This window comes from Psammomys obesus, unplaced genomic scaffold, assembly GCF_907164565.1.
Source record: "Psammomys obesus unplaced genomic scaffold, mPsaObe1.curated_primary_1811, whole genome shotgun sequence".
Classification (NCBI taxonomy): Eukaryota; Metazoa; Chordata; class Mammalia; order Rodentia; family Muridae; genus Psammomys; species Psammomys obesus.
The window spans coordinates 16337749-16362923 of NW_026596085.1; the positions used below are offsets into that span (position 1 = coordinate 16337749).

The window sequence follows — 25175 nt, forward strand, 5'->3', positions numbered from 1 at the left end:
GTTTCAGTTCTGCTTTGCTGTTTGTTTTCTGTTCACACTATTATATTATTTCTAGCTTATACGTGTGCTGTCCTACCTTCTATAGAAGTCAATGATCATTTATAAAATTTTTTACATTTATTTTTTTTATATATGAAGTCAGTTTGCCAAACTCGGTTCTCTCCTTGCATCATGTGGGTTCCGGGGACCCAATTCAGGTTTTCAGGCTCTGCAGCAAGTACCCTCACACACAGAGCCATCTCGCTGGCCATAAAGTTAATATTTAAAAGCAACAGTTTTCTTCTTTCCTTGGTTTCCAAATTCTATATGTTGGCTTTCTTTTCTGTCCATAAGAGGCTTTCCTCAGATGCATGGGAACCTTGGGTTCAATACCCTCTTCTGGACTCCACGACCTTCCACGCACACATACACACACTGGTAATTAAAAAGTAAAAATAGCCATGTGTGAAGGCACACACCCTTAATCCCAGAACTCAGGAGGCAGAGGCAGGCAGATCTCTATGATTTGGGTGTCTTCTCACAATAAAAGAAACGAACAAATTCTGGGTGTCAGGAGACAGAGGCAGGCTGAAGATCTCTGAGTTTAAGGCCAGCCTGGTCTACAAAGCCAGTTCCAGGACAGCCAGGGCTACACAGAGAAACCCTGTCTTGAAAAGGCCAGAAGAAGAAGAAGAGAAGATGATGAAGAGAAAAGAAAAAGAAGGAGAAGAAATGAACAAAATAAGCCTGTTAGTGACAGCTCAGTAGTTTAGGCTCACTGTTTCTGGAATGTCAATGACTTCAGGGTTTTCCTTTTGGAATAGTTAGCATCTGCCAGCCTCTCCAGTTCCTTACTTGGAGGATAAGGGACTGACTTTAAGGTTCTGGGAGTTCACTACAGCAAAGCGCTGGAGTGATTCACTAAGTCAGCCTGTTCCAGAGGAACCCCGGAATTCATGCCCCCATCCTTTCATTGACCTTTTCCAGACTGAAGCTCAGATGGTTCTGGGAACAAGGGCCAGTGGCTGGGGAGAAGTAAAGGTTCTAGGATCTAACCATTTCTCAAGGATATTCTCAAATAGGTCTTTGAGATTTCTTTCTTCTGCTTCTAGAAGCAGCTGCTACTGAGCATGGCTAAACTTGAGGATGCTGTGGAAGGAACAAGTCCTGTTTTTTTGTTTGTTTGTTTGTTTGGTTGGTTGGTTGGTTTGGTTTGATTTTTTGAGACAAGGTCTCTCTGTGTAGCCCTGGCTGCCCTGGAACTTGTTCTGTAGACCAGGCTGACCTTAAACTCAGAAATCCACCTGCATGCCTCTGGAATCAAAGGTGTGAGCCACGTGAGCCACTACCTGGGAGACCTGTTCTTCAGCTTTCTCCTTGTCTAGAGAGAGTCCAGGGTCAGCCAGGAGAGGAAACACAGCTTATCCTCTTTTCATTTTCTAGACATCCAGTTACTGGGGTTTCTATCTTCTTTATTTCTATGGAATTTATATCTTTCTTGTTTGTGTTTGCAGTTTTTTGTTTGTTTGGTTTTTTTGTTGTTGTTGTGGTTTTTTTTTTTTTTTTTTTTTTGAGACAGGGTTTTTTTTTTTAACTGCCCTGTTGTTCTTAAATTTTTTTTTTTTTTTTTTTTTCTGAGACAGGGCTTTTCTCTGTAACAGCCCTGGCGTCCTGAAACTCAGTTTGTAGATCAGGCTGGCCTTGAACTCACAAAGATCCACCTGCCTCTGGCTAGAGAAAGATGATTCCTCAATTAAGAGTACATATTGCTTTTGCAGAGGACCTGGGTTTCATTCTCAGCACCCACATCAAGTGGCTCAAAACCACCTGTAACTTCAGATTCAGAGGATTCAACACCCTCTTCTGGACTCCACGACCTCCCACACACACATACACTGGTAATTAAAAATTAAAAATAGCCATGTATGAAGGCACACACCCTTAATCCCAGAACTCAGGAGGCAGAGGCAGGCAGATCTCTATGATTTGGAGGCCAACTTAGTCTACATTGTGAGATCCAGGCTGGGTATATAGTGAGGTTATCTATCTGTCTATCTATCTATCTATCTCATACACACACAGGAAAACATAAAATAAAATTCTTATATTAAACCTTAATCCCCAGGGTGAAGGTATTTAGAGGTAGGACCCTAGAGAGTCAGAGTGATTAGATCATGAGGTAGAATCTTCATGAATTAGATTGGATTAATACCCTTATAAGAAGATGGACCCCATCTATCATGTGAGATATGAAAAGCTTGCCATCTGCAGTCCAGGAAACAGACTCTTCCTAGACACTGGATCTGCAAGTCTTGCTTGACCTTGGACTTTTCAGCCTCAAGAACCCTGAGATATAATTTCTATTACTTAGGTTTTTAAGTCTATGGCATTTGTATGCCAGCTAGAGCACACTGGGACATACCGCCACATAAAAAAGTGCTGTGTGTGTGTGTGTGTGTGTGTGTGTGTGTGTGTGTGTGTGTTCTGGGTGCCTTAGCAGAGATTGGTAGGAAATGAAAACAAATCAGAGTTCTGCAAATGTGATTCAGGGATGAGGTCAGGGTCAGTCTGACCCATACTTGAAAGAACTTTCAGAGGCCGCAAAAGCACAGCTTCCAGGTCCTGCTCTGTCACTAATCGTGCATCAGGGTTTCTCCGTGTAGCCCTGGCTGTCCTGGAACTTCCTCAGCAGACCAGGCTGGCCTTGAACTCAGAGATCTCCCTGCCTTTGCCTCTAGAGTGCTGGTATTAAAAGCATGCACCAACACTGCTTGGCTGTGAATAGAAGAATTCAATTTTTATTTATTTATGTTTGTTTATGTACATTGGTGTTTTGCCTGCATGTGTGTCTGTATGAGGGTATCAGATCCCCACGAACAGAAGTTACAGACAGTTGTGAGCTGCCATCTGGGTGCTGGATATTGAACCCGGATCCTCTGGAAGAGCAGCCAGTGCTCTTAACTGCGGAGCCATCTCTCCAGGCCCTAAATTTGAAAAATTTCAAAAAGTGAGCCTGACTTGGGTCAGATTCTGGACTTGGTTTGATGGCACGGAGATTTATTGGCTTCTTATTATGAGCTGGGCACCCAGTTGTGTTTTGTAGGCAGCGAGAGAACTGCTTGCTTGTAGTACGGTTGGCAAAATAACTGGCAGAAAAGAAAAGAGGAAAAGGGAAAGGAAAGGGAAGGGAAAGGGGAGGAGAGGGAAGAGGAGGGAAGGAATAGGGGAGGGGAGGGAAGGAAAGGAAAGGCTGTGCAGGGTCTCGCAGTACTCTTTCACGTTCCCCTGGGCAGCGTTGCACAGTTTGCCTATTGAAGGCTCACTGTGGAATGGGGTCTGTGGTTCCTGGCTGTAAAGGTTTAAGAAAGCTCACACACCACTTCAGGACCACACTCTGGGGTGGATCTGTAACATAGGAACTTTTTTTCCAGCTACCTACGCGACCCGACAGGAAATTGGCGGAGGACCGCTCCGCTGCGCAGCCGCAGTGCGCTTCAGCCGCCGCGCTAACGAACACCGGCTTTGCCTCTCACTATGGTTGCTCGGATAGCTCGGTCCGGGTGGTCATGGGGCTCTTGGGGCCGCCGCGCCGCCTCGACCCTCCGGGAGCCGCCGCCGGACGCCGTGGACGTGGCGGAGCTGCTGCGGGATGCCAGCACGGCCGAGCAGGGAGCCCCGGAGGCGGTGGCGCGGCGGCCGCCCGCGCGCTGCTCCGTGCTGCTCTTTCCGGGCCAGGGCTGCCAGGCGGTCGGCATGGGTGGCGGCCTGCTCCGCTTCCCGCGCGTGCGCCAGCTCTACGAGGCTGCACACCAGGTGTTGGGCTACGACCTGCTGGAGCTGTGTCTCCACGGGCCTCAGGAGGACCTGGACCGCACGGTGCATTGCCAGCCCGCCGTCTTCGTGGCCTCGCTGGCCGCCGTGGAGAAGCTACATCACCAGCAGCCGGCGGTGAGCCGAGGAGAGAGCACCGGACCCGCCTGCTGGGTCTCGGGATCCTCAGTCTGGTTCTTATTGGCCCCCATTCTGCCCCTCAGTTCACACCTAATGCACCGAGCTAACATAGTACGTTAAAGATAAATGTATTGGGCTGAGAGATGGCTCAGAAGTTAAGAGAACCCGGGTTCGGTGCCTAGCCCCACGTGGTGGTTCGCAACCGTTCATAACGCCACTCCCATGGGATCCCACACAATTTTATGGCTTCTGCGGGTATCAGAAGCCACCACGTGCACATAACACACAAGCGGACAAAACATTCATACACATAAATCTTTTTATTTTTTCCCCAAGACAGGATTTCTCTGTGTAACAGTCGTGGCTACCCTGCAACTTGCTTTGTAGACCAGGCTGGCCTCAAACTCAAAGTTTTCCTCTCCTTCCTGAGTACTGGGACTAAAGGCATACACCACCACACCTGGCCATACACATAAATCTTTTTTTGTTTTGTTTTTGAGGGGCTGGAGAGATGGCTTAGTAGTTAAGAGCACTGGCTACTCTTCCACAGGACCCTGGTTCAAGTGCCAGCACCCACACGGCACCTCACAACTGTCTGTAACTCCATTTCCAGGAGATCTGGCACCCTCGCACAGTACATGTAAGCAAATCACCAATGCACATAAAAATTGATTAAAATATTTTTAAAGATGTGTGTCAGAGAAGGAAGTACACACTGGGGTAAGGGCATGTGATTTTAGGTGAGCTTGAGTTAGAGTAACTCTTAAATGTTTTAAGGATCTGTTTTATATGTGGATGTTTCACAGGCATGTCTGTGCACCACATGTGTGTCTGGTGGCCTCAGGGGCCACAGGAGGACATTGGATCCTCTGGACTTGAAGTTGGAGACAGTTTGTACCTATCCTGTGGGTGCTGGGAATCAAGCCTGGGTTCTCTGGAAGAGCAGCCATGGCTCTTAACTGCTGAACCAGCTTATCTCTCTAGCCCTTTAAAAATGTTTTTAAAAGATGACTTCGGTAAATGAAAGGGACTAAGAAGATGACTTGAGGGCTCCAGAGATGGCTTGACCTTTAGGATTGTTTGCTGCTCTTTTAGAAGTCAGTTTCAGTCCGCAGGACCCTGGCTCACAAATGCCTGTAATTCGAGCTCCAAGGGATCCTTTGCCCTCTTCTGGCTTCCATTGGCAAGCACACACCAACACAAATACAATCTTAAAAGAAAAAAAAAGTTAACAGAAGGTGCCAGGCTTAGAGGTGAACACCTTTAATCTCAACACTCAGGAGGCAGAGCAGGCATATCTGTCTGAGTTCCACAGTCAGTAGCAGATACTAAGAGCACGTGATTTCACTTGCTGTTAAAATAGAATAGTTCCTGGACAATACATGTTAACTGGTGCTGATCGTGGGAAGGTAAACTGTGAATGTAGCTGTGTTAGCATTGAATTTATAACCCTTTCAGTTCAGCCTCCCCCAGTACTGTGTTTACAGTCATGAGTGGCCATAGGCAGTGTGCATGTAACTTGTGTACCTCACATGCCCAAGAAGCCACTCTGGGCAGAGGCAAGAGGATCCAGAACTCAGGCCCGTGGTGTGGCTAGGTTCAACTTTAGCCTGCCTTGCTAGGGAAGGTCCTCATCAGTAAAAGGGAGTATGAGGCCTGTAGAATCAGTTCAAGATGACGCTTAACTGCCCTGCCAATTCCAGGGTGCACATCCCAGGACTGAGTTCTTCCTGAGGACTCAGCCTCATGCTCCGCTCTGTCTCCGCAGGTCATCGAGAACTGTGTTGCTGCAGCTGGATTCAGCGTGGGAGAGTTTGCAGCCCTCGTGTTTGCTGGAGCCATGGAGTTCTCTGAAGGTACACAAAGGAGTGTGACTTATGCAGGTTGTGTTCTTGCTGGGCTCAGTGGGGACAGGGGGCTCTGTGGACAGTGGTGCTGGACCCACTCCCACTCCAAGGTTGTCGGGAAGGGAGCACAGGCCACAGGTGACACTGGAGCTCAAGGACCAGATTCCACTAATCCACTTTGAAGTCTGAAGGGGTCAATGCAGGTTTTCTTTCCATGCGTAATCTCATGAGGTCTGTTCCTTTGGCTGCCTTCCTCCACTGCCTCCTGCATTCTTTTTTTACTTACATGAAATAAAATTGTGTGTGCACATGTATGCATGTGCCTCAGTGTATGTGAGGATGTCAGGACAGTTTTTAGGATTTAGTCTATCCTTCCTTCCAGCGTATGGATTTCCAGGATTGAAATTAGATTGTTAGGTTTGGCCCTAGTTATCTCTAACCACTGAACCCTGTTGCTGGCCCTCTTTTGTAGTCTTTTATTTTTGTTTATTTGCTTATTTATTTTTAGTTGAGGTTTTTGTTTGTTTGTTTGTTTGTTTTGAGACAGTTTCTCTGTGCGGCCTTGGCTGTTCTGGATGAACTCTATAGATGCCTCTGCCTCCCAAGTGCTGGGATTAAAGGTGTGCCCCACTGCCTCCCAGCCCTCTGCAGTCTTAAGGCATTCACATTCTGTGCCTGTCACACTTGGAAGATGCTCATAAGGGTTATGGTGAAAAGAGTAAATGAATACTTTGAATATTATTGAATAATAATACTTTGTGAAAGCCACTTTCAACACCCAGCATGAGTGCAGGGAACTGAATTTGGGTCCTGTATAAGAGCAGTTAGTACTCTTAACTGATGAGCCATCTCTCCAGCCCTGTCTCCTAAGGTATGTGTTGCTGAAGCTGGGCGCTGGTGCATCTGCTTGTAGTCTCAACTCCTCAGGAGGCTGTGGTAAGAAGATGGCGTGAGCTGAGCTTGGGGCTTGTGCCCTTAATCTCAGCACTTGGAGAATGAGAAAGAGGCAGGTGGGTCTATGTGAGTTCAAGGCCAGCCTGGCCCACATAGCATGTTCTAGATCTACCAGGGCTACATAGTGAGACCCTTTCTCAAGGGGGGAGGATATTTGAGTTCAAGTCTAGCCTAGGTAAAATTATGTGTGAGAGAGAGTATGTGGGGTGGGGGGAGGCAGAAATAGATACACAGAGAGAGAACGCACACAAGTGCCTGCTTGACTGGTTGGTCCGTTGGTTTAAAGTCTGATGTATGGTTCAATACAAAGGAGAGACTTGAACGCACATTTCTAGAGAGTCGAGACAACGACAGTAGGGAAATGAATGACAGCCCATATGAACTGCACTTCATACCCTGTGGGAGATGAAGATTGAGGGTGTCTAGAAATCAGCCCAGGTTCCTGTTTCTGGGAATGTAAATAGGAGAGCCACTGTGTAGTTAAACTGTAATATGATGTGTCCACAAGACATGAATCCAGTGGCAGATTAGAGCCTACTGGTGTTGAAGGAAGAAGAAATGGGAATGAGGTCTTCTTGAGTGAGAGACACTGGGCATTGAACCTATGGCCTCAAGCATGGTAGGCAAACACTCTGCCCCTGAGCTGCATCTCCACTCCAGTGCTGTTTTTAAAGCATATTACTATCATGGAAGGGATAGCAGTGTTTCCATGTCCTGCTGAAAGTACTACCTTTGTAGTTTTGTGTGCAGTTTGCATTCACAGGTGTGTGCTAAATGTCTTCCTGTGGCATGTGTCATAATCACTTACCACTCACATGGAGATGTCCACACATACCCTCTCTCTACCTTGCAGTGTGTTTTCTCCTGCTTCCTGTCACAGTTCTACATGTGTGAGTGAGTGGTGTGTACAGAGGAAAGTATGAGCCTGGCCCCTTGGTTCTCTGTCTCCTTCAAGCCCCAGGCAGTGCCTGTGTCTCTCCTTGTTCCTGTCAGCCTATCCTGCCCAAGGAACAGACACTGGGGAGGACAGGAGTACTGCCATGGCCCTTCCCCTTGTCTCAGTCTTGAAGCTGCCTGCCTGGGTGCAGCCTTGTCATCACTCTTCACCTGAGCCCATTTCTACCCTCCTGCTATGGCAGTGTTGGAGTCTCATGCTTTGCGTGCATTGCTCCTGCCCAGTTTATGACAGTCTGTTTTATGGAGTCTGTGTACTTGTATGTAGTTTTACAGCCACCTGTGTGTCTGGTGGTCTTTATTGTTCCTTTTCAGTCTCTCCCAAATAACAACTCCCATTTTCTGTAACAGCCCAGGCAGAGTGGATGCCACTGTCTGGATTACTAGCTAAAAGTTGAACCTGAGGATGTGGCTCCAAGTCCAATTCTCTGCTCCCCTGGACTCCAAAGCAGCCACACTGGTATTTGGGACCAGGAGACTATTGTTTTAGGGGTTTTTCTGAACATTGTAGGGATCTCCTTATAGCATCTGGTCTCTGCCCTTCACTGTCAACAGAATTTCTCACAGTTGTTACAACCAAAAAGAGTCTTCAGTCCTGCCCTAGGCAGGAAGCTCCTTGAGTTAAAGATTTATCTATACGTGTCTGTGTGTATTTGCATGAGTTTGCACCGTGTGTGCAGTCGTAGGGCCCTAGATTCCCTGGAACTGGAGTTGCAGGCAGTTGTGAGAGAGCACGTGTGGGGAATGGGACCAGAACCCCAGTCCTCTGCGAGAATACAAGCACCCTTAATGCCGAGGCAGTTTTCCAGCCCAAGTTAATATAGTCGTCATCCTGCTTTTCACTTTTTGTTCCTAATTCCCTCTTCCTGCCCACTTCTCTCTGTGGCTGTGTGCACACGTGTGGGTGCAGGTCCGCAGACCTGTGTGCACTAACAGACCTAGAGAAGAACACCACGTGCCTTAGCCCTCATTCCGCTGAGACACGTTCTCGCCCTGAACCTGCAACAGGCCTTCCTCTGCCCACCCTCCACTCTGCGGGGTTGTAGACTACAGCCACACGTGGCTTTCCATGCGAGCTCAGGTCGATCCTGTGCAGTGCATGTTCTTCTGTGCTGGATGTGACCTCTCAGCACAGCAGAGAAAGAGAACTAGAACTGTGTCCCTGGCACTGGCAGTCAGCACCACTGTCAAGTTTCCCTTGATGATGGCTCAACCTCCACTTCACATGAGACTTCCAAACGCACTTCTATCTGGACAGGTCTGTATGCAGTGAAGGTCCGAGCTGAAGCCATGCAAGAAGCATCTGAAGCTGTTCCCAGTGGGATGCTGTCAGTCCTCGGCCAGCGTCAGTCCAACTTCTCCTTTGCCTGCATGGAAGCCCGGGAGCACTGCAAATCTTTGGGCATAGAGAACCCGGTGTGCCAGGTGTCCAACTACCTCTTTCCTGACTGCAGGGTCATCTCAGGACACCTTGAGGTTAGTGTTGATGGGAGCCCCCCTCACAGGCTCCAGTCCATTGTGCAGTCTGCACACCTGTGAGGTCCCAGTGGAAGAGTGGGCTCCTTACTGAGCATGGTCTGGAGAAAACGTCTGAGGGCTGACGGCGTGTGTGGCAGAGTGAGTGCAGTAGAGGGAAGCAAAAGCCAGGATGTTGCCTGTTCCTCTGCAGACAGGGAATTTCTGAACCAGTCACCTGGCTCATGGGTGAGGTCAAAGAGCCAGGCCACTCCATGTCCAGGGCTTTCCGTGCTATATTCTGGCTTCTTAAGAGCATGCAGTCTGGCTGCTTGCTTTGAGGGAGGAACTGTTTTCGATGGTTTGGCCTGGCTTTTTTTTTTTTTTTTTTTTTTTTGCCTAGCTTCTTAAGCATCTGATCTTGCTCTGGAGTGCTCAGTCCTCTCCTCCAAGTGTCACTTATCAGGATCTTCTGTGTACTAGCACTAGGGACACAGACCCATTAGAGTTCCTGTTGTGAAAGGAGGAGCAGTGTGACAAGGCCACACCAGTCCAGGAACACAGTAAGGGGCAGATCAAGGGTTAAGGGCCTGAGTGGAGGGGCGGGAGCCCTGTGGAAGTGGCAGCTGAGGACCTAGTGTTACCTTGAGGTGCCAAGAAAGCACAGCCAGAAGCCATGTAAGGGCGAGTTGTCATGTGTCTTAGCTCCCTCACTGCCAGTCCGCCACCTAGGCATCTTTAACCCATTTCACACAAAAGGGAGTGGAGATGGAGAACAAAAGCCAGAAGTGTGAGAGTCTTTCTGTGTAGCCTGTGCTACTGTCCCTGTGGTCACAGCCTATGCTCACAGTCACTCTACCTCAAGCATTTGCCACTGAAGGCTAAATTTGAAGTCCAGCAGCTGGGCTGAAAGCACATACCTGTAAACCCAGCATTTGGGAGGTGAAAACAAAAGGATTTGGCATTCAAGGACAGCTTTGGCTACTTAATAAGTTTAAGGCTGGCCTGGACTACCTACAACCTTGTCTCAAAAACAACAGCATATAATCTGGTGTGGTGGTGAACATCTTTAGTCTCAGTACTTGGGAGATAGAGGCAGGAGGATCCCTATGAGTTCAAGGACAGTCTGGTCTACATAGTTTCAGGCCAGCCAGAACTACATGGTGAGACCTTATCTCAAAAACAAACAAAACTGTACACACACAGTTCTTTGTCAGTGGTTCCCTCGCTTGGCCAGTCATTTTGTCCCCACTGTTTGTGTCCCCTTTGCAGGTGTAGTCAAATGCCACCTCTACACCTGTGACCACCATAGCCCCTTGGTGACTAACTTGACAAGGTCGAGGGTCACCGTACTCACCCCATGAATAGTGTAGAAAGTGGCTCAGGAGGCTCCAGGCAGGCAGAACTCTGTTCCATCACATCCAGTCTGCATACTACACTTGGGGGACCCTGGCTAAGAAGCCAAGGACTACTCAGGTGGCCTTGGTAGTGCTACCCCAAAAAGCCCAGGTGGAGGCTGGCGTTCCACCGAGCATGGAGCCCCATTTCCATCAACTGCTATGGAAAAGCTCCTTGGCCTTTGGCATTATGTAGAACTAGGGCTTTATAGAGGAGCCTTCTGGATCTAGAGACTGGCCTTGCTGCCAGGGCTCTGCCATTGATTAGCCCAGAACCCTCCCTGAGAAGCACTTGGGGACCACATGCCGTAGGAAGTGTCACCGAGCAGCTGTGCATGAGGTCAAATTCATGCCTGGTGGGAAGGTTGTTGTTCCAGAGTCAGGGAGTCTCCCAGTCCTGAGGTGTGTCCTCAGTGGGTGTAGAAGCACCGGGGTGAAAAGGGACTGGAAACAGAACTCTGACCTCTCATGGCATAGAGCACACAGCTGCCCTGCCAGGCTCTGTGGCTTGGATCCTCACCCTGTGGCTGACTGCTGGACTAAAGACAAGAAGGAGGTTGGTGTTCAGTGGTTAGAATGGTCCCATTACCATGCCCGGGTGAGCAGTGTACATTTGTCAGGTGATAGGGTTTAGAGGGACAAGCAGCCAAAAGCAGCACCTCTTAAACTCTGAAGGATAGGTGGCTTCGGTGTCATTACAGTGGGTGGTGTGGTGTGAGAGCCTCAGGATCTCTGACCTGATCGTCGACCCTCTGTGCCAAGCACAGCTCTCACCATAGCCTGTGAGTGACTGTTTTCACATTCATAGATGAGGAAACTGAGGCACAGAGGTAAAGTCAGGGGCCGTCCTGACTGCCTCTGAACAGGCTTGGGATGCTGTTGGGAACTGGGCCCGAAGAGTGGGTAGTCCTCCTGTCAGAAAGCCGCTTGGTAGGCCCAGCTGTGTCCCAGGGCCACAGAAGGACATCCCCTGTTGAAACATCTTTGCAGACTCTGTGGTTGGCCCCTGAGGGGCTTTAAGCTTTAAACTGAGGGGCTCTCAAGCAAGGCTTTTGGCTGATAGGAAGTCTTCTTTTCTTCTGTGGAGAGCCTCAAAGCAGACACCAGTACCTGGGACCCTAAGGACAAGGATCTGGTGAAATGGGCTTGGGTCTTCCTGTGAGGGCCTGTCCTGCAGGCAGTATAGAGAGGGGCGTGGGCTTGGAGCAGGCAAACAAACAGAATACTTCCTCTGAGTTGTGTGCATGTCCATGTGTCTAGATGTGGGTATAGGCATTTGGAAGCCAGAGACGGTGATGGATCCCCTGAAGCTGGAGTTGCCAGACATGGGTGTTCAGAACCGAATTCAGGTCCTTTGCAAGAGTGCTGTGTACTCTTAGCTGATAAGCTATCACTCCAGCCCATCTCTGCATCATAGTTGAATGCCACTGTCCAGCAGCCGTGTGGAGCCAATGAACTTGTGCCTTTTCAGGGGTGATGAGGAGGGTGAGAGCCACCACACTGGCCAGTTGGAGGCCAAAACAGACTATATTTCTACTCATATATGGCCACTGCTCAGCTGGGGCAGGGGAGCATGAGTCCCTACAAAGAGACCGCCAGGGGACTGGAGAGATGACAGTGCAGAGGTAGGAGCACGTGTGTTTGCAGGAGCCGCACGTTCGGTTTTCAGAACCATATGGTTTACAAGCATCCTAACTCCGGGTCTAGGGAATCCAGTGCCCTCTTCTGTTGTCCTTGGGCACCAGGTGTGCATGTAACTCACGGGCAGGTAAACACTCATGCACATAAAATAAGGAAAGCTAAAAAAAGAAAGAAGAGACAGACTGTGGGACACTGACTGTACAACCAGCTTAACTAGAATTGAAAGAGTGAACTCAGATTAGAGCTGAAGGACTTGTGGGCCACATGTGGTGATTCACACTTTGTAATCCCAGCACTCGGGAAGCTGAGACAGGAGGATTGTGAGTACAAAGCTAGCCTGGGCTTTGTACCATGGCCTTGTCTCAAAAGGCCAAGGGCTGAGGATGGAACTCAGTAGAAGTCTTGCTTTGCATACACAGACCCCTGGGTTCCATCTCAGTGACACACACGCATACTCACATGTACACACAGACCCATGGGTTCTGTCCCAGTGACATACACACATAGCTGTGCATAGCACGAGGATACCAGCAACAGCTGGAACCTTTGCTTCAGAGAGATTCCTCTTGTTTTTCCCTCCAGGCCCTGCAGTTTCTCCGGAAGAATTCTGCTAAGTATTACTTCAGGCGCACCAAGATGCTGCCGGTGAGTGGAGGCTTCCATACCTGCCTCATGGAGCCAGCCGTGGAACCCCTGGTGAAAATTCTAGGCACGATTGACATAAAAAAGCCACTGGTTTCTGTCCATGCCAATGTCAGTGGGCATAAATACATGCATCCCGAACACATCCGGAAGCTGTTGGGGCAGCAGGTGGTGTCTCCAGTGAAGTGGGAACAGACGATGCATGCTATCTATGAGCGGAAGAAGGGCACGGAGTTCCCTAGCACCTTTGAGGTGGGCCCCGGGCGGCAGCTGGGAAGCATCCTGAAGAACTGCAACAGGCAGGCCTGGAAGTCCTACAACCACGTGGATGTGATGCAGAGCAGCACAGACCCTGACCACTCGGAGCTTGGGTGGAATGGCCCCCAGGTGTGAGCCCCTGTGCCTGCCTCTTTTCCTCAGACTCAACACTGGTCACTGCCATGTTGGCTGTGGCTAAGGCTTCCCTCAGGGCATAGCCCTTGAGTGCCAGTGTTGTGACTGAGCCCATCTTCCACCTGAGAAGATACCCGGCTGCTGGGGAAAGAGTTCCTGAGCAGACTGTCTGCCCAGCCAGCACGCTGCTCCGCCTCTGCACCCAACCGTGCCTCTCAGTGACGACAGGGATGGCTAGCCTGGAGCAGCCTTACACCTGCCCCGTGGGTGCTGTGGACACATGGCTTAGCTTCTCGCCAGGCCTGTTGCAGCACCTATGACATGCTCACCCTGGGCCAAGACCTTAGTTCCTTTGGCCTTGAGTCTGTTTGGTGTCTTTGGCAGCCACTTTGTCCTCTCCTCACTTTACAGTGGGGCGATTGAGTCTCCTATGCCGAACATATCCAAGAAGCACATATTATGTGCCTGCTGTATGCCCTATACTGCGTGGTCCCTTGTAGAAAAACTTGGAGCTCAGTGTAAGGTGTGGTATTGTGTCTGGGCAGGAAGGCTGCCTGAGGCCCCTGACCTCCCTAGGCCAGCCCCAGTTCATCTACACTGACTCCCACCACCACCAAGTTGTCCATGGGACAGTGGTCACTGTGTTCTCAGCTGCGTCTATGGCTTCCCTGGGAGCGCAGCCTGCTCCACAGCTGGAGAGGAGTAAGGCTTCTGGGGAGACACATAATAAACGTGAGCCATTCTAAGCTGCCCGGCTGGCTTTCTCCTTCAGGGACAAGGACGAGTCTTGGGAACGAAGCCCATGAACCTGTTTGTTGTTGGGAGGCCTTTGCCAAGCTGGATAGTGTTCAGCAGGGGTGTCAGCCTCTGGACAGGACCTGTCCTACACCCAACTGCTCCATTCTTGTGCAGCTGTCCTTGGTCCTGGCTGTGGTATTTACAGGCCTTGTGACCTCCAGATTGCACTGCTCTGAGTGAATACCTCTGCCCAGCTGAGGCTTTAGCTCCTCAGCTTGAGGCTTGGCCCCAAGCAGGCAGTGAAAATGAGGATTCTGGAAAGTTGTCGGCACTTGCCTACAGAGGACTGGCTCCTCCTGTGGTCACCTCCATGGGCCCTGGGTCTGGAGCACCTGCGCCCGTCTGTGGATCAGGCTCTGCCTTCTCAGAAGCTTGGGCTTGCCTCTCCTGAGCCCAACATGACGTCAGCTTGTCTTGTAGACCTGAACCATGGCATCTCATGACAGCACACAGCAAGGTGGTCAGTCCATCCGTATGGTCACGTTGACAGGGCCCAGACACTCCCACAGCCTTATCACCTGAGGGGAGTTGCCCCACTGTCCCAGAACCTCCATCCCAGCCGCGCCCCAAGTCAGCTGAAGCTTCTGTGACAAATGTGACAAGTCTTTGTCCCCAGTCTTGAGCAGTACGGAGCAACCGTAGTGCTGCTGTTAACGAGGGCTGGTCTCACGGAAGACTAGCAACCTGGTTAAGCAGCTTGCTGTGGGCTCTGGTGTTTAGTTCTGTGCCCAAAGCAGGTGGCGACCCTATGAGGCCTGGGGCAGCTGTGAGAGGATGGGAGGTAACACCTCCTGGGCTGATGCCAGTTCTGATAGCCAAGGAAAGAGCCCAGAGAAGCTGGCTCCGACCTGCACCCTGAGAAGGGAGTGCCTGGTGCTCTAAGTACGCTCTCAGGGTCCCACTGCCTGGAATGAGGGGCACAGCTGCCTTGCTGAAGAGAGGGCCTAGAGCCTGTGGCCAAGTGGGTAGGAGGCTCGCAGGGCTGATGGTGGTTCTGTGGGAAACAGGTGGGCCACAGGCACTGAGTGACAGCTACCCTTGCCCAGGGCCACGAAGACCCTTTCCTCCCATCTCTAGAGCAGAGCCTGTTGCCACCATCTCCCCAGCCCCCTGGAGGACTCACAGCCACAGTGAGTTAGCTCCTGTCCCAGGGAATGAGCCAGCTCTGGTGGCCAACCTGGATCAGCCAACCCTGGTCACAGCCCTTCAGGCTGAGGTCTCACCAGTCTCCTGACCCTTGCTCTTGATGCCAGGTTGCCCCATCTCTAAAACTGGCTCTTCTCAGGAAATCATTTGCTTCATGGTCCCATCCTGGGAAGAGACACCGGGGCTACCAGGTAAGGCCAAGGTAGAAAAGGGAGCACAAGACCGGGACTCAACAAAGCTTAACCCAGAACTGGTAAGTATGGGACAATTTAAGGCCACACAATGAGGGCAATTGGGAGGGGGCCAGAGAAAGTGGTCACAGCCACTGGTAGCTCTGTGGGAAAGCACACTGTTTCGGTGTCTAATGGCAGAGAAAGCAAAGCTCCAGGTGGAGGCCCTTGGTGCTCCTTGGCGCAGTGTTGAATGTGTGCCTGAGTTCACCCCCCCCACACACACACACAGCTTTTCACAAGAGCTGTACTGCACACAAAGGAGATGGACACACTTCCCCACCAGGACGACAAGCAGAAGGGGACAAGATAGTGGAGCTGGGCATGGCAACACAGATGCACAGGCAGGCAGATCTCTGCTTTCAAGGCCAGGCTGGTCTGCACAGTGAGTTCCAGGACAGCCAGGGCTACACAGAGAAACCCCAGGGGGAGGGAGGAGCAGGAGGATTGCTTAGGGCCCTTGGGTGTGCAGGATACACAGGACTAGGGGCAGAGGCCATTCTTTCCTCCTTCCACCATCTACATCGAGTGTTGCCACAGCCCCACAGAGGACCTAAGAGGAGGTCATCCAGAAACAACACTTTATTGAACTCTGCACCCCAAAGGAATCTAGTCCAGTAGATTCTGTGCCTCAAGGCTTCACAGACAGGGGTGTGTCCAGCACTCCCCCCACTGATGGCCACAGGACCAGCCTGCAGAGAGGAAGGCAGGCAGGGGTCAAGAGAGAGGGGCCAGCCAGGCCTCAGGGGCTTTTAGCCAGTAATGTCCCTGAGGTGAATTCATTTGCCTTACAAAAACCCAGAAAACCTGTATGAAATGTCAGCACTATCCTGAGTTAAATATAAAAAAAGGGGGGGGGTAGTCAGAAAACACCACAGTTAGGGTGCCGGCACCTCTAGGGGGTAGTTGAGGGGCAGGGGCCAGCCCTGCCCCCACTGGACCTCACTGAAGCTGCAAATGCCAGGCCTCACCCAGCAGCAAGAGGACCAGCAGCACCATGGGAAACAGCTGTCCGTGGTCCTGGTCGGGTGACACCTGTGGGGCCAAGAAGAGGGGGAGAGTGAGGCCCAGGGACTGCCCAGTGTGAGGAGTCGACTCCTGGGGACAAGCACCTGTGCACAAGTGGGGGACATGGGCATTCAGCCAGTGGGGGGAGCAGGGGAGGCCACCGTGAGACCACGGCTGAAAGGGTCCTCTCTGCCAGAAGGAGGCCCTGCAGGAGGGGCCAGAAGGCACTGCTGAGTGTGAACTTGACCTTCCTGAGTTCACTAGTCAGTCAAGCACACACTAAGGCTGCTGGGATGGGGAAGGTGCAGAAAGAGGTGGGGAAGAAGCTATAGAGGGGTAGAGACCGTGGCGAAACAGCATGGCTAAGGAGCTGCTGGCTGCCCTATGGGAAGGATAACACGAAGACAAGGGGCCCTAAGGCTCTTACCTGGGCTCCAGGAGTCAGGACCCTCCAGGCCCAGATGTTTTCCCTAAGGTTGGTGAGGCCACGAGTCAAGCTTCGGAAAATACCCCTGACACCCATTTGGCTGTAGGTGACAGTGAGTCTGTAAGACATAAAATGAGCAAGGTAGTTACTGTAGCAGCAGGCACTGGAAGCCTACACATGTGCCCATCACAGCATGGCCCACAGAGTCTCTGTGCCTCTCTGGCACGTTGCCCTCTCCACTTGTTCCAGGCTGCCTTCTAGATCTCTGCCCAGAGCCAGCCACAGGAACATCCCTGACTCCGAAGGCCCCTGAGCAAGTCCTATACCTGTGCCCCTGGAAGACCAACCGAGGGCCTGCCTCTGGGGCCAAGCCCACACTGCCTTGTGAGTTGGGATTTCTCAGGACTGCCCAGCTCGATGGGGGCAATAGAAAGGCCCTGGGTGGTGCCTGACCTATTGCTAAAGCCCAAGGGAGGGTTGGGGGACCCAAGTGGAGGCTCGGAAGCAAGGGGTTTCAAGCTTGCCTGGGAGCTCCCACACCCTTCCTAGGTTTGCAGGGCTCCCTCGGGGCCCAGGCCTGTGCTGGTTCTGGCTCCAGCGGGGCAGCTGGTTACCTGTGCATGGCAATCCCTGGCAGCTGGGCCAGACGGGGGCTCCGCAGACATAGGTCCATCTCATCACCGATGCAGGCCAGCCTCAGGGCCACCCGGTTTCTGCAGGAAGGCACAGGGCACTTTGGTGTGTCTCTGCTGGGGAGGCCAGACCACCCACCCAGCCCAGTTCCTATGGGACTCGAGGCCCAGAGAGAGAAGCACAGTGGGATACTGGGGGCCAGCAGCAAGCCTTCCCGGTGTCCCTCTCATCACTTTGGAATACAGCCATTTCAGATATGCCCCTGCAGGGCAGGCCACAGGCTGCTGAGACGTTAGGCAGAGAGGCCAATGGGGACCTGTCCCAGCCTATGCCTTGTGAAGTCAGACATGTTAGTACGAGCAGTGTCTGGAAGTCAAGGGCAGCTCACTCCAGGGAAACTTCAGCACCCAAACTTTCCCCTAGAGAATCTTGCAAGGGGTCTACCCAGTGGGCTTTGGAAGGGGGGGCAGGTGGGGATGCTCTGAGGCCCCCTCAGCTGACTTCCTACAGGCTCTCAGTCTATCCTCCCGCTCCAAGACCTGCCCCTGGTTCCCAGTCCTGAAACACTTGTGTCTGCACCTTCTCCAGGTGGGAGACGAGCTAACCAGGACCTTGCCTAGCCACACTTGTGAAACCAAATTCCCAAATGAGCCCAGCGTGGTGGTGCATGCCTTCCACTGAAAGAAAAATCTCAGGGGCTGGAGAGAGGGCTCAGCAGTTGAAAGCGCTTGTTGCTCTTGCAGAAGTCATGACGGTTTGCGACCATCTGCAGCTCCAGTTCCAGAGGATCCAACACCCTCTTCTGAGCTCTGCAGGTACCAGGTATGTGCGCAGTGCACACACATACGTGCAGGCACACAAAACAAATCTTCTTTTAAAAAGGACAAATTCTCCAGTGAAACAGGAGATACGCCCATGTGCGGCGAATGCACGCACACACACACTGAAACCAGCCTGGCTAAGCCCTTTCTGGGGTTTGCCCACACATTCCACTCCCGTGACTCAGGAGTTCACCGGAAAGTCCCTGTACAGGGGATCTCAGGGCCACCTGCACCACCCACCCAGTATCCCGGGTCTATTCCTGATGGTGACAGGATCCTTGAAGGTTGTCTGGCAACCGGGTTGAGAAGTTTTGGTCCCACCTATACCCTGGGAGACCCCCAGGAAAACACTGTCCCAGGCTTCCCTTTACTCAGGAATGGAGCAGAAAGTGAGAAGACAGACATCCAAATAGCCACATCCTAATCCCATGCCGGAGTGGCAGACACCCTGCGGGCTGCATGTGGAGAGCCTGGGCTGACCTGCCTGTGTGCAGATCCTTCTGCTAGGAAGTGAGCAAGCCTGAGAGGGAGGGAGGGAGGGACCTTGCCTTCCCCGTCTGGACAGAGCGACAACAACACACATGGCTCCTTGCTAGTGAAACCAGACGGTCCAGGTTCGGGCCGCAGTGCGCTGGTTCTGACACCCAGGAAAGATACAGGCCCTGTGGGGTTGGGGAGCACCTCCAGGAAACTGTTCTCTCCCACCCTCCTTCCTCACCCTTGTCCCACGCCTCTCTATAGAGGGTGCTGTTCCAACCTATGTCCGGAGGAGGGCGCTAGCTAGTCAGCAGGGGCCCTACCTGCCCTCCAGGCACTCCTCGAGGTCCAAGTCTCTCATAGGACTAACGTTTTCTCCACCTCCGGTCTCCTTCACGCTGGGAGCCCCAGAGGCCACGGGGCCTTGCTCATGTGGGAGAGTCTTGAGGTCTGTGGCCGTGAGTCCCACCTCTGACATGTCTTCTGCGGGATAAAATAGGCCCAGTGTGGCTGGGTTCCCAGCGCTATGCAATGGTGGCTGCTGGGGATCAGAACAAGAGACCAAAGTAGGCGCTTGGTATGTGGGGAACATGAGGACTGCAAGGCCTTGGAGTATGAGTGTTCCTGACCCTCCTCTGCACCTCGGATGAGTCTGTCACAGAGCCTGCTAATACCATTTGCCCAGCCACAGCTCTGAGACACAGTACCCAGTCACCAGACCTTGAGCCTCAAACCAAGTTTCTCCAAGTGCTGGGAGAAGCTTAGAGGATGAAGTGCTCATCTTTACCATCCAAGCAGGAGGACCTAACTGAAGATCTCCAGAACGCAAGGCTGGGCACAGTGCCACATGCCAGGAACCTCGGCACAGGGGAGGTGGAAACAGGGTCCCCGGGGCTTACAGCCAGCCCAGCTTCATCAGGGAGCTGTCGGCCCCAGATCCCATCTCAGAAACCCAAGTCAGGGCTGGTGGCACCACTCAGCCATTTAGAGTGTAGACTGCTCTCGCAGAGGGCCAGAGTTCAATTCCCACCTGTATACATTGGCAGCTTACAACTGCTTATAAACTCCAGTTCCAGGGGATCGGAAGCCCTCTTTTGCCATCCGAGGGTACCCACACTCTCATGCACATATTCACACACAATTACAAGTAAATCTTGGAGGGAACCCCAAGATATTCCTCGGGAGACGGCACCCGATGTTGACTTCATGTACACACTTGCACACACATAACATGCATCACAATAAAGTTCCCATGTCTCCAGGTCTTCATGACTGAAGGCTCCTGTGAGAGAAAAACGTGACTGTCACTTTCCTCTCTCTGACCCCTGAAACGGGGGGAAATGTCGGACTCCGCTGCCCCACACTGAAGAATAACCTTCTTGCCTCTGTGGCCACTTTTTCTGAGCTGCTGAGCCATCCTTCAACTCTCCCGCCCCAGCTCCTCCAGAGTCCTGCTCCACACAGGCTGTGTGCCTCAGAAAGTCACCCAGGCCTGGGTCTGTGAAGTGAGAAAATGCTCAGGGTGAGACTGGCAGAGAGAGGTGACTAAATGTGAACCAGTCCATGAGACAATGAACTCCTCCTGTATTTCTGTCCACTGAAATGACAGTGTGCCTTCCCTAAGAACCGATCGGGGTCCATTCAGCGGATTAAGTCCACTGGCCAGTCAGCAGGGATTTCTAATCCTTGCTCCACCAGATCACATGGTCTGGTGATCGCTTTTGAATGGGCAATTAGCAGCAACTTGATGCATGACTAAAATACAAGCCTGTAATTAGCCATATTACCATCTTGCAATAAAGTGACAATTGAAGTAGAACAAAGGAAGGAAGGAAGGAAGGGAGGGAGGGAAAGAAAGAAAGAAAAAGAGAAAGAGAGAGGAAGGAAGGAAGGAAGGAAGGAAGGGAAAGAGAGAGAAAGAAAGAAAGAAAGAAAGAAAGAAAGAAAGAAAGAAAGAAAGAAAAGAAAGAAAGAAAAAAAGAAAAAAAGACCCCAGGTGACTCCCCTCCTGACTGTGGTCAAGGCAAGGATGAGGGCCAGAGCTACAGCAGCCAGCCAAGGGCAGTAGACAGCCTAGCCAGAGCAACTGCAAGACAGTAAGCCACTCCTGGCCTTCCCAGGGGGTTCAGACTCCCATTCGGAGTTTCCAATTCCTGTGGTCAGAGGCTTCCTGAACTCCCACAGTGGTGACGCCCACATCAGTAATGGCTCCACCTCCACTGAGGCAGGCTGCGCCTGACTCACCGTAGTTCACCCCACATGGCACCTGGCTGCCTTCCATCCATGGCATCAAGGCAGTGCTGGTGTGGACCTGGACTCTTAACAGCCCTACCCAAGAATCCAAAATTCAAAACTCTGAGTCCCAATACCATACCATGTGTCTGACGGCTCAGAGTCTGGGAACTTTAAACCATGCACAGAATTACTTAATATTCCATATAAATTACCTTCAGCCCATATGTGACAGTAACTGAATTCCATGAGTAAGCTCCAACCTCATCCCCATGATATATCGTGTGTGTGTGTGTGTGTGTGTGTGTGTGTGTGTGTGTGTGCGTGTGTGTGTGTGTGTGTGTATTAGGGGAGGTATACAGTATGCATGAAAGGGCTAAAAGTTGGCCAGGCATGGTGGCATATGCCTTTAATCCCAGCACTTGGGAGGTAGAGGCAGGTGGATCTCTGTGAGTTCGAGGCTAGCCTGGTCTACAAAGCTAGTCCAGGACAGCCAGGGCTGCACAGAGAAACCCTGTCTTTAAATAAATAAATAAATAGATAAATAAATAAATAAATAAATAAATAAATAAATAAATAAATAAATAAAATTTTAAGAGGAAAGAAAGAAAAAGGAAAGGCAAGAGGTCAACACTGGTGTCTTCCTTGCTTGTCTCCAACTTTTTCTGAGACAGGGTCCTTCACCTAGACCTGGAGTCACTTCTGGCTCGACAGTAAGCCCCAGGGACCCTGTCTCTGCTGCCCCTGCCCCAGGATTGTGGACTTGGCTTTCTGTTTCGGTGCTGAGAAGAGCAACAGCCATCTTCCAGTCCTGGCTCTCAGTATATCTCAGTATATCCATAAGCAGCTGGTATCCAACACACTCCTGGCGCCTAACCTGAGACTGTCCGAAGGTCCTGCCGGCTTGAGCCTGCCTCTCTACCCTGCACCGGTGGTGCCCAGAGTGCTTGTCAAGACTCCTTATTTCACCTCCCAACAACCCAGCGAGGGGCAAAGCGCTTGCCTGGCATGCACAAGACCCTGGTTCCATCCCCCGCAACACACAGAGACTCACCAGAACCACCCTGAAAGCGATTTTCTATTCAAAGAGAACTCTGGCTCTTGGAAAAGTTCACGCTGAGCCAAGGCTGGACAGTGACCCCAGACTCCCCACCCCTTCTCCAAGGCAGACCAGTGTCCATCGGAAAGTGGACGGACTGTGGGCGCAGTGCACAAAGCCATCCTCCTGAGGACCCAACACCCCAGCATGCGTTCACTGGTTACCCCCTGTACTAAAGAAAGAGATGGCTGGAGGCCGAGGCACTCTCGGGACTAGAACATAAGCTGGGGCCCTCCCGGTGTCCCAGGGCTGACTTGAGATGGGTGGGTGCTAGCAGTGTACCTCAAATGTGTGGGGCCAAGGAGCTGAGTGCACCCAAGGTGACATCATCAGCCACAACAGCAGGCACGAGGGCGTGGTGAGCTCCGGGCTTTGAGAAGCCATATAAGGACAGCATTGTTCTTCCTTCCAGGAGTGAAAAAAAAAAAAAAAGAACACACGTCCAGAGTTTCTGTCTCAACAAAGAGGTAGCTGTCTCCCTGCCTAAGAGGAAGGTAGAGGAGAGGTTGACATCTGTCCCCCACGAAAGCTCAAATCTCACAGGCGCCTCGCTTCAGGGATGAGAAGCGTAAACACGGCCACAGCAGCTGCACCTGCCAGGCAACACCTTTGCCGGGAGGCAGAAGCTGTGGGCTGCAGCAGGAGGCAAGGGGGCTCCGCCTGCTTGGAGCACCTGCACACAGAGCAAGGCCCCCACACCACTAGCCCATGACCCGAGAAACGGGCCAGGCAAGGTGGCTTCACCCATTGCTCACACAGGTACCTCAAAACTCTTGACACATTTGTCCCAGAGAGTGCCTGGCAGCAGTTAAAAAACAAAAAAGGGAGATCAAGGATCTTTGCAAAATAGGGATGCCAACAGGTCTTTAGCTAGCCTGGCTTGAAGCCACTTGGAGCCCCAATGTGCCAAAATAGATAAGCCCTCTCCCGTTCCTATGAAATGAACTTGCATTTCACAGGAGCCATTCCCAATGCCCCCGGTGCCACCATCTCACAGGGGCAGCCTGACCTCATGGACCATGCCACTGTACTGCCAGTTTACTGAAAGGCAGTGAGGAGAATGCAGCGCTCACCCAGAAGGCGGAAGCCACATATGTCCAACAGCCGGGTCTCTGGGTCAAGGTCAAGGCTCAGCATTAGGACACCCAGGGGGTCCCTGCCGACCTGTTAAGACTCCAACAGGTCGGCAGGTATGTGTCTATGCAGTGTCTCAGGCACTTACTCACAGTACTGTGGAATGTACTATGACTTAGCAGACATAGGCCAAGATGCCAAAGTCAACTAGTTCCACACACCAAGCAAAAATGATTTCCCTGATCAGCCACAGTGGCACTCACTTTTAACCTCAGCACGAGGCAGAGGCAGGGGGATCTCTGTGAGTTTGGTCCAGCCAGCCTGGTCTATACAGAGAGTTCCAGGACAGCCAGGGCTACACAGCGAGACCCTGTCTCAAAACCAAAAAACCAAGAACAACAACAACAACAAAATCGGTTGAACATGAGTAAACTTTTTCAGTAACAACCACAAAAAAGAAAGAAAGAAAAGAAAAAGAGAGCTTCAGGTCACATTAACTTTGTAAAATTTTTATATAGAAACTCTAAAACTCCTCCAATAAAGGATGTGAAAGAAACAGGGTTATGGCACAGGCTGTGATCTCACACACACACACTCAGAGGTGGAGGCAGGAGGAGCGAGAGTTTAGGGCCAGCCTGATCTACATAGCAAGCTAGACGACATCCTGAGCTACCTGACGCTCCATCTCAAAACACCAAAAATAAAATGATAAATAAATAACATCAAAGATGCAGGTAAAGAGAAACACAGCCGCGCTTACCACCAAGATGCCCTGGCATGGTACAGAGTAGAAGCAGCATGAGCAATGTGTGCTTATGCATGTGTCTATGTGTGTATGCCTGTGGGTGGGTGTGCTCGCTTATGAGGGGGGGCTTTAAAATTGTATCCAGAACCTAAGTGCCCCAGGCTCAGGCCAGGGATGACTCAGCATGCAAAGCCATTTCCCTGGGAAAGCAGACCAGGCCCTAATTTGCATCTGTCCCCTCCTTCTCTCCCTCCTCTCCCCAAACCACAGCCTCAACCCTTCCACCCTTCGCCTTCAGCTCCAGGCTGGGCTGTTCCCACCTCAGAGCAGAGCCATGTTTCCAGCCCATCCCAGGCAGGGGCCACAGCGGCATGGAACATCAGCCCTGAAGCTGGACACCTGGCCTTCACCTTGATCCTTTGCCCCGATGGCCCAAATTCCCAGAATCCCCAGCATCAGATGGCTGCTGATGCCAAGACCTGCTGAAGGGTCAGGCACCCATCTCTGTCTTCCTTAGAACCCTCTTGGACTCCAAGGCTCTTCCATCTTCATGGGACAGACTCCACTCTCACCTCGTTACCATCTTAACCTCAACAACTCACCTTCCCCTGCTCCCATCCCTGGGACTCAGTTTCCCTACCTGCTATTGAGTGGAGATAATGAAGCCACATTGCTGCAGCTCCTTATCCAGGCAAGATGGCTTGCCCTTGTTAAAACCTGATGGGAGTGTAAGCAAGGCCCAGCTCAGCTTACGGATTTGCTCCCTCTGTGTCCAGTGTAACTCTTCCACCACCAGCTCATGTAAGCCTTTCCCGTGAGCCTCGGTGTCCACCTAAGGTCAAGAATCAGAACAGAGGGGCTAGAGAGATGGCTCAGAGGTTGAGAGCGCTGTCTGCTCTTCCTAAGGGACCCGGGTTCAACTCCCAGCACCCACATGGCAGCTCACAACTGTCTGTAATCAGTTCCAGGTGATCTGACACCCTCATGTCAACGCAATAAAATAAAATTCAATAAATGATTTTAAAAAAGGAAGCAAACACACTTGTGGCCCTGGGGCTGGGTAGAGTCCTACCGGATGTCTGTAATGGCATCACCCTGCTGTCAGTCATCCTGCCAGCCCCTCCCCCACCCCACCCCTGCCACACCTTCTCCAACAGAGCTCCACCAGGCAGAAGCCTCGGGGCTGACCCTGAAGTGTGGGCCACCAGACTCCCCACCGCCTTGAGTGCCAAGCTACAATCACTCTCTCTTCCAGCCAGCCCCCCCCCCCCC

General features: G+C 51.6%; 2 protein-coding genes across 5 annotated transcripts in view; one reads left to right on the top strand and one right to left on the bottom strand.

Annotated features, from left to right (window-relative positions):
- The first annotated feature begins 3483 nt into the window (after positions 1 to 3483).
- Positions 3484 to 13959, top strand: Mcat (malonyl-CoA-acyl carrier protein transacylase). Its single transcript, XM_055627255.1, has 4 exons — positions 3484 to 3927; positions 5699 to 5786; positions 8944 to 9161; positions 12761 to 13959. Exons 1-4 carry the CDS (start codon positions 3514 to 3516, stop codon positions 13211 to 13213), a joined length of 1173 nt encoding a protein of 390 aa, XP_055483230.1. The 5' UTR covers positions 3484 to 3513; the 3' UTR covers positions 13214 to 13959.
- Positions 13960 to 15954: 1995 nt separating this feature from the next.
- Positions 15955 to 25175, bottom strand: part of Bik (BCL2 interacting killer) — an 18205-nt gene continuing 8984 nt past the window's right edge. Inside the window, exons 2-5 of one of the 4 annotated variants that reach the window (XM_055626828.1) lie at positions 19077 to 19236; positions 17437 to 17535; positions 16823 to 16940; positions 15955 to 16422 (exon numbers count right to left, since the gene is read on the bottom strand). In XM_055626828.1, the coding sequence (XP_055482803.1) occupies positions 16330 to 16422; positions 16823 to 16940; positions 17437 to 17535; positions 19077 to 19231 (465 nt within the window). In that variant the 5' untranslated portion in view covers positions 19232 to 19236 and the 3' untranslated portion in view covers positions 15955 to 16329. Of the gene's footprint in view, positions 16423 to 16822; positions 16941 to 17436; positions 17536 to 19076; positions 19799 to 25175 lie in introns of those variants that run through there. The other 3 variants (XM_055626826.1, XM_055626827.1, XM_055626825.1) reach the window with 3 other exon arrangements.